The following is a 12,612-nucleotide window of genomic DNA, read 5'->3' as shown; positions in this document are numbered from 1 at the left end:
CACTGCGGCTTGGGGTTGGACTCCGCTAAAGCTCTTTATCACTGATTCTGTTCATTACTTTTTGGACAGAATTTTTGGCGCAGTCAAAGCGTTGAGGGGGTCTGGTTTGGGAGTTTCACATTGCGTCTCTGTTTTTTGCAGACGACGTACTGCTGTTGGCTTCTTCAGACCGTGGCCTCTCACATGAGCGGTTCGCAGCCGAGTGTGAAGCGGCTGGGATGAAGACCATCGTCCTCAGCCGGAATAGGTTGCAGTGTCCTCTACAGGTCGGGGAAGAGGTCCTGCCCCAAGTGGAGGAGTTCAAGTATCTCGGGGTCTTGTTCACGAGTGATGGTAGGATGGAACGTGAGATCAGCAGGTGGATTGGTGCAGCATCTGCTTTAATGCGAACTTTGTACCAGTCTGTTGTGGTGAAGAGAGAGCTGAGCCGAAGGGCAAACCTCTCTATTCATCGGTCGAACTACGTTCCTGCCCTCACCTATGGTCACGAACTGTGGTAGAAGTATATCCCAGATACAAGCGGCCAAAATGAGTTTCCAGGCTCTCCCTTAGAGAAAGGGTGAGGAGCTCAGTCATTTGAGAGGGACTCAGTGTCGAGACGCTCCTCCTCCACATTGAGAGTAGCCAGGTGAAGTGGTTCGGGTACCTTGTTAGGATGCCTTGCTGGACGCCTCTCTGGTGAGGCGTTCCGGTCATGTGTATATAAATACAGTGGGGCCCAGTGTTACGAACTTAATCCATTCAGCGGCTACGCTCGTAACTCCAATTGCTCGTATGACGGGCAATCCAAACCTATGTTAATTAGTGAATGCGTGCAACGCCTGCAAAAACCTTAGGTAAAAAAAATCACGACTTTATACACATATTAAAAATTAGTAACATAATCTACTATACAGTTAAATTAAGTAACATAAATATACAAAGGAAAAATGACATTTACCTTTGGGGCGACGTGACTTGAGCTGGGTGGAGGCGGAGGGGAGCAGAGACCAACCCGCAGAATTTATTTATTTATTTTCTTAAACGAGAACATATTACCGGCGATTTCCTCTTTAATCCATAATAGAAGAAGCCTCTCCACCGAGGTCCGTCCCCTGGCAAGGAAAGTCTTGCCCTTAGAAGATTGCCGAGCGGTTACGGCCATACTCACTAGCAAGGTTAACTATGCGTGCGCCTCCTTCGTATTTTTTTATTATCTCCTGCTTGGTTTCTAATGTCACCATCCTCTTACTTCTTCTTTTACCACCACTTTCAATTTTAGAAGCCATGTCTAACAGATAAAGTTTGCAAAGTCTTCACAACACACTGACCAGCTGTGCCATCAAGCTAGATGAAGGCGTTCGGCAAAGAGCATATCGGCATTTCTGTGATTGACGTGACGCCGGCCAATAGCATATCCGCATCTCCGTGACTGAAACCGGGACTGTGAACTTAATCGACCAATAGCGTATCGGCATCTCTGTGAATGACACCGTGACTGAGACAGGGACTGTGACATTGTAAGAGCAATTGCATATCAGCGTAACCGTGACATGCGGTAACAGTTGATTCTGTTAATGCAGCAAAGTGAAAAAAATAGCACGAACACATTGACCGACATGTTGGATTGTTCGTAAGACGAAAGGATTGTGCGTGAGAGGGGGACAAAGAACGCCGCGGTTCACGTTCGTAAGATGAAAAGTCCGTAAAAGAGGGAGTTCGTAAACCAGGGGCCCACTGTATATATAAATAGAACAAAAAGGGAAAAGAAATCAAACCAAACTGACGTAAGCCTCAACAACTAATCAATCAACAAGTCAATCAACCTATATATATATATATATATATATATATATATATATATATATATATATATATATATATATATATATATATATATATATATATATATATATATACACACACCTTTTCCCTGATTGCAGTCAGTAAAACTCACTGGACAGTCAACAGTTCTGACTGCTAACACTCCAAATCTTTCACCACAATGGTGTCATTTCAGAAAGATAAGACACGTCAAGATTAAGATTTAACACAGACAAGTTTTGGCCATATTGTTTATTAAACTGCCGGCTCTTTATTCGAACCTTTACTCCTTATCTGGTGTGTCACTGCCACTCCGCAAACCTAGAACTAGCCCAGTAGCTTTCCTGATCCTGCCTGACAGCAGACACGCTACACGTCTCACCGGGAGGAAGCCCCGGGGACGACGCACTCGGGGGGGCCTGGAAATGCCTGGGGATCCCCCTGGCGGAGCAGGATGAAGTGGCCTGGGAGAAGGGGTCTGGGCTTCCCTGCTGAGGCTGCTGCCCCGCAACCTTACCCCAGCGGAAGAAAAAGGATGGATGGATGCTTTTTAGTATTATCTGTATTACCTAGAAATAAAGCTACATTGTTAATGAAATACAAATAGTAATAAATTAATTATCTACAACTTGGCTTACGATCTTGGGGGCATAAGATCATTGCAGGGCAGACACAGATTTTTTTCTATGGGGAGACAGGGTGTGACAATGCTTTGGTTATGGATGACCATATGCACAGTCAGGACTTTATTACATCATTTTTTTATCATTATGGAATTTTAAATTCAAACGTGTAGATAATATAGTAATTGTGCTGTCGGAGAAAATATTGGCTCTGCCACATCCCGGAAAAGTGAAAGCTCAGCAATGCTCTCCTTTCCAGAAACACTGTAAAGTGCACAGCAAGCTTACTCCACTCCCCTCCCTTCCCTTCGCACGACAAAAAGTGATTTCACAAAAGTGATCATTTTGACCCCGTGACAAAACGCCTCGCGACAATCTTTCACGAGATTTGCTCGATGAGATTAGAGTTTAGCTTCAAGATGATGAATCCCTCCCTTGCCTGGAACCACTCACCTCACCAACTTGGCAAATCTAAATTAATATGTTGAGATAAATTGAAGAGTCCAACATCTACATTGTGAATATTGATGTGAAAACGCTTATTTCAAGCCTTGCATGCTACCAATAAAACAAGTGTGATATATCTACCTGGGATTGAGCCTGTTCTCTCATTTTGCGTTCCCGGCGGTCCTGGACAGTCGACAGGTAGTTGACCGCAGCATACTCCAATACAGATAAGAAGACAAAGACAAAGCTGACCCAGAGGTAAATGTCCACTGCCTTGATGTACGATACTCGAGGCATTGATGCATTTACACCAGTGATGATGGTGGACATGGTTAGTACAGTGGTAATACCTAGACACAAAATACATAACATTGTTAGATTGGATCTCTTTGACACAAATCATTAGATGACTTCAGTTAGGCTGCTATTTTGCTGTGACATTTCTTTCTGTTAGCCTTTGCATTTGCTTTATCTTGACTTTCTTTCTCTGATATAGTTGACACCAGGCCTGCCTTTACCTATGTGCTTGCCTGGACTGGAGTCCAGGGGCTAAAAGGGCCAAGGAAAAATATAGTTGAATATATGGGTAAATATAGCCCTATAGTAAAGTTCATGCACACAGTAACAATTGTAAGCATAGTTTTTTTTTTTTTTTTTATGAACACACCCAGGCTCCTAAATATATCAATAGAAATGCATATAGTAAGGAAAAGGCATTTTATTGCATATGTTGGTTAAATGAAACTTTTGTAAAGCACTGAACCATTTGGGCAATGCTTGGAAAATTGGTACAGTATTTGAAGCTTCAGTGAGGCCCTCTACATACCAACCCAACATTTGGCCATTATGACCCCCCTTGTAGCGTCGACTTATTACATTGGCAGAATGGCTCAGGAAAATCACTGTGATCGCACTGCAATGAAGACAACCACTACGTACCTTCTGCACATGCATTTGATGTGGTACTTCTCTGTGCCATTGGCAGTGATAGTCACTGTTCTTGCCATGTGATGTACCTTTCACACAATGCACATAACTCTGTTTATAGGCAAACAGAGTGCTTTCTTTTTCGCTCACAACAGATCTCCATGTGCCCATAATAGACTGAGGCTGAGAAAATAATCCTGGCATTTTTGGCCGTTAGTAAGGCAATTTAAAAAAAAAAAAAAAAAAGACCAAGGTGGCAAAAGCAAAAGACTCAATGAATCCACAACAAATGGGTAAAATCCTGGATTCTTGGTCAACCAAGTCAAGTCAAGCGAACCTGACCCTTTGTCAACAACTGGAATGGGAGGAACCCACGATTTTCAAAAATTTGCCCAGCTCATTCTATGGCTAAACACAAATTACAGAGACTGTATCCCGACGGGGGAACGTCTCGATCACACTGTGTTATTGGGCAAATGTTAAGAATTGGCTATGTTATCTTTATTTAAAGGTTCTCTGTGTTAAAAAAAATAATAGTTTGAGAGCTATTTACAACTATGTTTTAAAATATTATAATTATCGAGTTTGTTTCAGTAGAAAGATTCACAAACTTGTCTCTCCAGTTGCGTTGTCAACCATTCAACTAATTATACTGTAAACCTGTGAAGCAATCTACTTGGTTTTGAATGAGAAGTACCTGAAGATATGTATGTATGTAGGTAGGTAGGTAGGTAGGTAGGTAGGTAGGTAGGTAGTTAGGTAGGTAGGTAGGTAGGTAGGTAGGTAGGTAGGTAGGTAGGTAGGTAGGTAGGGTAGGGTAGGGTAGGGTAGGGTAGGGTAGGGTAGGGTAGGGTAGGTAGGTAGGTAGGTAGGTAGGTAGGTAGGTAGGTAGGTAGGTAGGTAGGTAGGTAGGAAGGAAGGAAGGAAGGAAGGAAGGAAGGAAGGAAGGTAGGTAGGTAGGTAGGTAGGTAGGTAGGTAGGTAGGTAGGTAGGTAGGTAGGTAGGTAGGTAAGTATGTGCTTTCCGACAGCACCTGGAAGAGTGGCAGTATGCGGCATATGGTTTCTAGAAGTGTAATTTTCTGGACTGCCTCAGTGTTCTGGATGGAAAACATATTAACATTTGACCTGTGTATTTGTGTAAAGTATGTAAGTATGTAGGAGAGTGTTTTTATTTTTGTGGCCAGAAAGCAAGCACTTTTATTTTTTCGAACGAAATTGGTACAGGCAGCGCGAAAATAAAATGGGCACTGAATGCACTTCCCGTTTTCTTTTTGTGTATGGGAGGCTCATTGCGGAAGACAGGTGCAGTGGGGCATCAGGCTTGCCAGCGCGTTACCTTAACTTGTCTAACAGATGATCGGTAGTTTGAAAGCAGGGCTATGATAGCATTTTGTGTCATGTGAAATCAGTGGACCTCCAGGTTACCGCGTCCTTGGCTTAATTTTTTTTTTCACGTTACAAAGTAGAATACTACGTTTTTTTCATCCCCGCTTTATGGCATTTGTCCTGCTTTATGGCATTGACGACTATTACAAAATTCTAACTTGGCGGTCAGGTTGCGTGCATATGATTCTGCGTTCAGACCGACGAAAAATATCATGTCGTTACGCTCATTCAGTAGACTTTGGTCGCCGGGTGTTATCTGCTGGCATTTAGCTTGTTCACATATTCGCATGATGGGGAGGGTAGTGAGCTTGTTGTACACTTCACAGTGGGGCTGCAAGAGAGAGCATTGTTGAAAACTTTCCCTTTTCTGGGATGTAGGAGAGCCAACATTTTCTCCTCGAGCACCTTTCTTCTTCTTTTTTTACATTGCGTGTCCCTCGCTTTGCGAAAATAACCATCTGACAAAAAAAAAAAAGAAGTTTCAACGTTGTAATACTGTGCTTAATACTGTGCTGTCAATACTGCACTATTATCTTGGCACAGTAACTATGGTTCAACAGCTGTTGAAAAAGAAAGCAAATGCTGCACATACCAGTTATCCCAAGTTCTCCCTTGCACCATTGACTGCAATACACAACCATCCGCTTTTTTGCCTCGTTCGTGTTCAGTGTGAACTTTAATTGTTTGGCCATGGGTCCCAAGATTGCTTGTGGTGTTAAAGGTTGACCAAGTGATGTTAAATTAAGCAGATGATTAGTCTGGAAACGAAGCTGGACATAATCAAGAAATACAAAGAAGGCGAAGCTAGGCTAGCCTCGCGAGAGAATATGAATTAGCTCAAGTCATGTCATTTCAAAGGTAAATATAATGCAATTTTTCCTTTATGTAATTTTTATTTATGATATTTAATTATATAAAAGTACATAATATATAAATAGTACTTACTGTATTATTTCGTTTCTAATTTTTAATATGTATAATATAATTCTGAGGGCGGCTTGGTGGCGCAGTGAATAGCGTGTCCGCCTCATAGTTCAAAGGTTCTGGTTCAAATCCACCTGGCTCCGGCCTTCCTCTGTGGAGTTTGCATGTTCTCCCTGAGCCGGCGTGTATGGCGTTATATTTGTGCCACAATTACACCCGCATGGAAAAAAAATTTTGAGCATTGAAAATAAAACTGCGCGAGCGAAAACAGATTTTGAGCGCAGAAAAAAAGTTCTTGAAAAGAAGTTTCTCGCTCAAAATTCCTTTTTGCTCGCTCGCAATAGCATTCTCGCGCTCAACATCTCCCTCTCGTTCGCGATACTTCTCCCTCCCTCGCTCAACATCGCGTTTGCTCAACATCGAGCTCTCGCTCGCTCGAGTCGTCCTCTGCGCTCGCTCAGTTCTGCTCACGCGTTACGTTTGTGCCACAAAACCAGCCAACCAGAGCTTGTAAAAGCACATTGATTGACAGCTTGGTATCCAATGAGATTGCTTGTTGTGTTCACCCGGGACGAGCAAACGAGAGTGCGTCACATCGACATGGGCGGGAGGGGTGGGCTTATATTATTAAAGTACAAAAACTAACAAGGTATTTCTGTCAAATGATACAATACAGTAATAATAATAATATTAAAAGTAATTCTCCAGCCCAAGTCCGTGTTGACACACTCTCGTTTGCCCTTTTCGGGTGAACACAGGGCAAACGAGAGTGCGTCAACGTAGGGTGTACAAGCAATCTCATTGGATACCAAGCTGTCAATCAAAGTGCTTTTACAAGCTCTGATTGGCTGGTTTTGTGGCACAAACGTGATGCGTGAGCAGAACTGAGCGAGCACAGAGGACGATTCGAGCAAGCGAGCGCTCGATGTTGAGCGAGGGAGGGAGGAGTATCGCGAGCGAGAGCGAGATGTTGAGCGAGAGAGGGCTATCCCGAGCGAGCAAAAAGGAATTTGGAGTGAGCAATTTCTTTTTCTGTGTTCAAACTCCATCGGCGTACGCTCAAACTCTTATCATTACGCGCTCAATAGTTTTTTTCTTGCTCTCAAAATCTGTTTTCGCTCGCTCAGTTTGATTTTCTCCGATCAATTTTTTTTTCCGCGCGTGCGTAATTGTGGCACAAATATAACGCCATAGGCGTGGGTTCTCTCCGGGCACTCCGGCTTCCTCCCACCCCCCAAAAACATGCATGGCAGGTGAATTGGACATACTAAATTGTCCTTAGGTGTGATTGGGCGCGTGATTGGTCATTTGTCTGTGTGCCCTGCGATGGGCTGGCAACCAGTTCAGGGTGTCCCCCGACTACTGCCCGGAGCCAGCTGAGATAGGCGCCAGCAAACCTGCGACCCCTGTGGGGATAAGCGGCTATAGAAAATGGATGGATGGATGGATACGATTTAGATTTTTTTTTTCCTGGGGTTTATATACATTTGCAAATTACCATAGGTCTCTACTGTCTACCATACAGCAATTTTGCTTTACCATCCCAACTCAAGAACGGATTCATTTCTCATGATGGGGGGTCTACTTTTTTTTTTTTTTTTTTGAAGAGTTGGATTCAGTTTAATTTATTGTTTACTTTTTAGAAATTTGTATGATTCCAACCAATGGGTGGGGCTAACATTAGAATCTTATGGCAAGGTATCGATCATGTTCAGTGAGTATAAATCGATATTTAGGATGAACAATTTCTGAACAAGTGTTTATTTGCAGGACTGTGCAATGTTACCCTGTTGATGATTTTTATCCCACGTTTTGTATTGTACCATTTGGGTCCTATTTATGCTTTTAATTGATTTGCCTGGCCAAGGAGTTGTGCAATGGGGTTCATGTCATGGCAGTGTCATATTTGTGTGCAGTGTGCGGCGGCCATTCCTAAAAGTGTGCTTCACTCCTTTGCATAATTATCTCAGCCTGGCTATGAGAATAAAGTTGTGAGAAAACATCTTCTGCCTCAGTCTGTTCATTCTGACAATTGCGTGAGACCTGTGATCGACAACAATAGTACAAGTACTGTACATATACTTTACATATTTGAGACAACGATTAGTGCAGTACACATATTTACTTGAAGTTTTAATTATTAAACCTCTGTACTCTTGTCCCTTCACCTATGAATGGCTAACTTTGTTAACTTTCTAACTTTGTAAATTGAACAGAAGAGAAGTTGTGCACCAACTTCATCTTGCTGGGAGAGGATCACACATGCAAATGCCGTCGTTACCCATCCTGTTTGGGGTTTCTGAAATGTGTTTTTGAGTGGGGGTTGAAAAGCTTGCACAGACCCCTCTTTTGAAGACAGTATTCAAGATAAGAAAAATAATTGTTTAGTTTATTGTACACAAAACATAGTTTGTTACTAATACAGCCAAACACACAAGAAGTAAAATACAGCATGAGTAGAAAAACACAAAACATAAACAGTCAAAAAATGTGCATGGGTCTGTCAGAAGCCAATGAGGCTTTTTCATATCCACACTCCCGGGCAAATGTGGTTTCAATCACAATGTGTCAACACAAACACCCATAAATAGCATAGATGCAGATTCAAGAAAAAATAATCTCTTAGTGACTTTTGTTTTAGGTCATGTTTGCATCTAGATAAGGTTGCCTTTGTATGATGCTATACCGATTCCCATTATCATTCCATAATTTGGTACAAATACAGATTTACCTCGCTTGAGACTAAATGTAGCATAGTTAGAGACATAATAACAAGATTGTTGGGGCTTGTTCATGTAGCAAGCAGACGACTTGTTCGCATTCGCAACCAGGTGTAAACACATGCAAATGAAACTATCTATTGAAATGGCCTGTTGGATGCAGATTTCATTACTATTGGGAATTCTCAAGAATCCTGTGGTGTGCAAACCCCTAAAAAACAAAAATGGAAAGAAGACTCAAATACTCAACAGGCATTGGAAATGATCTGAGTGAAGTAAATCAAAGTAACTCAGATGGAGAAGACATAAATGTTCCACTGTCTTTAGGTAAGATTTTGTTTCATATTATTCCCTTTTTCATATTTATTTTCCTACAAGATGCCAAATGAAAAAAAGGAAAAGTAGAGCATTTATCTTTTTTTTATTATTACTTTTTTATTTGTCCACTTAGCACCATGTAAAGTGTTTTGGGCCTTTTTGCCGCTGCCATTTTGTTTCTGGGGGTGGACTCTTGCGCTGAGTCACTAGGGTACCATCATTAAATGACTGTTGGTCAGTAAACCTGGGAAACCCACAGATCACTTGAATAATGTCTCAAACCCGCTTCAAAGATATCATGCAACATCTACGATTTGATGACAAGTCCACCCGCAGTAAACAAGCAATTTATCACAAACTGCATCACATCGCACAACCCTCGTCGACTGGATTGTGAATGACTGTTGAAATGTATTTACTCACAAAAGCTGACTGCACCCTGATGACGCATATACTGTATATATTTTTATGTTTTTGCTTTTTTTGGTCAATTTTTAACAATAAATCTCACCATTAGAGGAAAAACCTGCACGTTGCTCTCTCAGCACGATAAAATTGTGTTGCAACATCAGCCTTTCTTATCTTGAATGAAGTTTTCAAAAGATGGGTCTGTGCAAGCTCTTCCACCCCCACATAATGACCACATTTCCATGTCTGATGCTCCCCCAACAAGATAAAGTGAGTGTGCAACTTCTCTTCTGTTAAATTTACACATAGTTAGTTCACAGGTGATTTAGGGTGTTAGCTAAAATCCTTGGTACCAATCGGCACCTGGTGCTCTTTATAGGTAGTAGAGCCAAATGCTGGACCTTCTAGTGCTAGAGTGGAGCACAGAATTCCAATTTATCACAACTTTTGTTCTCACTTTGTCCTCAAGGTATTCATCCTGCCGCGCATTCTCACTTGTGTGTGAGATGGAGACTGCTGCTGGCAGTCCATACCATCAGATCATCAGTTATTAATCACTCTTACATAGCACATAATTGGCTCTGGGCGCAACATTGCAACATCGACCAATGAGGGCAAGCGTGTCATCCACTCCTGTCCAAGGGTGTGTACTCCACTCCATGAAACCATGAACCTGAAATGCAGCAAAAACATGAACCTCCCAGCCATGCTCGATTATCTCAATGAGGATAAAGTGTTGCTCAGTGCACTCTTTTAATAGTTGCTGCTGCATACTTATGCTCTAGCACTCAGTTATTCCTGGGTTCATGTATGAATGCTTGCTGCCTATTTAGCCTGTGTAGCCTGTGTTGATACTTCCATGCTCCCAAGGATTTGGCAGTTTTAAAAATTTCTCATGAATTTGGAAGATTTCATCGGGTAATGTACCGCTTCCAACGGAGACAAGTGTCAAAGGTGGTGACAGATCAGGTTCTATCGGGCTCGTCATTTTCAAAATGTTTTTGTCATTTGACATCCATCTATGACAGACCGACGGAGTACCGATGGACTGCCTGTAAACGCTCATGTATGAGAGCATTTGGCAACCTGTGAGGAAATGCGCCAGAGTAATTTGTATACCCCCCCCCCCCCCAATAAAAAAAAAAAAGTTTATTAACGTAGGTTTGGATATATATATATATATATATATATATATATATATATATATATATATATATATATATATATATATATATATATATATACACATACATACATACAGTGGGCCCCCGGTTTACGAACTCCCTCCTTTACGAACTTTTCGACTTACGAGCGTGGACCGCGGCGTTTTTTGTCCCCCTCTTACGCACAAACCTTTCGTTGAAACTTAGCATATAATACATTGATGCCAATGCAGTAGCCTTGGAAGGTTTTTTTTTTCCTTTTAAATGGACCATAGAGAAGACCCCAAAACATATTTCCATTCAATTGTGAATGAACAACTTGCACATTTTTTCTGATTATCAACATTTTTCTAGTTAAGTACATACTGAGATTTTACATAATTTTCTCTTCGTGGATTTTGGTTGCAATGAGGTAACAGCAAAACCACAGAACACACATTTTTGTTAGCCTGGTTTGTCAAAAAGTCATCTAATTGAAAAGAAACTGTCAAGCCTTCAGCATCAAAGAGTCATTTTGTCTGTTGAACTGCCTTTGAAAGATAATCCAACTTTTTGCCAGGCAACACACTCGTATAGCACTCGAGTGCTGCTAACGAGGGGCTGATTTATGCTAGCGGCTATGCTAAATGCTGGCAACAGGCACCATACAATAAAATGCCAGTGAATTGGTAACTGAACATGCTTTCATGACAAAGTAAAACAAAAAGGTGGAAACTGGATTCAAAGTACAGTACAAATACAGTAAAAGAAAAAATGCAAAAGTGCATGTAACAAACCACGTATGGGGGCGGAACCAGCAGGAGGACATCGCTAAAAATCACAAAGTACCAATTTAAATTACTAGCGCAAAAGGCAGGAACAAGGTAAAAAAAAAAAAAAAAAGTACAACAAATACACAGGCAGATACGCAAAGGAAACGAGGAACTGGAGACTGGCTTGGGGAGCTGAATGGGTGCTGAAAGAAATATTCCGGCAATGTCCTCCTGCTTCGGTCGCACCTAATAGGCCCCTGATTAAGGTGCATTGCTGGTATGCTCTGCCTCCTAATCTGCGGACAAGGAAAAGACATTGGGAACATGGATGTGACAGTTCTGATGGCATTTATTTCTTTAAAGTTAGTTGAGGTCCCGCAGGACTTAATGATCTCTCTCAGGTCAACTATGGTCATTTTGAGCTGTTCTGTGCTGCTTGTGAGGCTTGGAAACTGTTCTCATCGTTAAGTGTGATACCACCAGAAATGACTTTTTAATTTTTTTTATTGCTGTCGTAGGTCATATTTGTAACGCCCGAACTACTGCAGGTGAGTTTATTGGGAAAAATGACTTTTGATGGACATGGTAAGGAATTCAAAATAAAAAATATTCACAAAAAACAGTGAAATGATTATTTATCTTTCTTTTTGTTTTGTTACAAATATAACCTACTACAGCAAAAAGAATTAAAAAAAGTCATTTCCTTGATTTTTTGTGAATATTTTTCATTTTTAATTACTTACCATGTCCATCAAAAGTCATTTTTCACAAAAAACCCAGCTGTAGTAGTTAGGGCATTACAAGAGTGACCTACTACAGCAAAAAGAAAGATAAAACGTCATTTCCTTGATTTTTAGTGAATACTTTTTATTTGTAATTATTTACCATGTCCAAGTCATTTTAAAAAAAAAACTCACCTGTAGTAGTTAGGGCATCACAAATATGACCTACTACTGCAAAAATAAGTAGAAAAGTCATTTCATTGATTTTTAGTGATTTTTTCATTTATAAAATGCATAATATGTCCATATAAATTGTTTTTTCACAATAACCTCACCTGCAGTAGTCAGGGCATTACAAGTATGATCTACTAGAGCAAAAACAATGGTAAAAAGTTATTTAATTGATGAATTGGTGAA

At 41.0% G+C, this 12,612-nt stretch overlaps 1 protein-coding gene across 7 annotated transcripts in view; it reads right to left on the bottom strand.

Annotated features, from left to right (window-relative positions):
- gabrr2a (gamma-aminobutyric acid type A receptor subunit rho2a) overlaps positions 1–12,612 on the bottom strand; it is a 137,073-nt gene that overhangs the window by 6,107 nt on the left and 118,354 nt on the right. For all 7 annotated transcript variants that reach the window (XM_088433221.1, XM_088433222.1, XM_088433223.1 and 4 more), the window contains one exon: positions 3,015–3,223. In XM_088433221.1, the coding sequence (XP_088289347.1) occupies positions 3,015–3,223 (209 nt within the window). The remainder of the gene's footprint in view (positions 1–3,014; positions 3,224–12,612) is intronic.

The sequence above is a fragment of the Hippichthys cyanospilos genome, chromosome 14 (genome assembly GCF_059441005.1).
Source record: "Hippichthys cyanospilos isolate Australia breed blue-spotted pipefish chromosome 14, RoL_Hcya_1.0, whole genome shotgun sequence".
Lineage (NCBI taxonomy): Eukaryota > Metazoa > Chordata > Actinopteri > Syngnathiformes > Syngnathidae > Hippichthys > Hippichthys cyanospilos.
The sequence above is the reverse complement of the archived record's forward strand: the minus strand, read 5'-3'. Positions and strand labels throughout refer to the sequence as shown.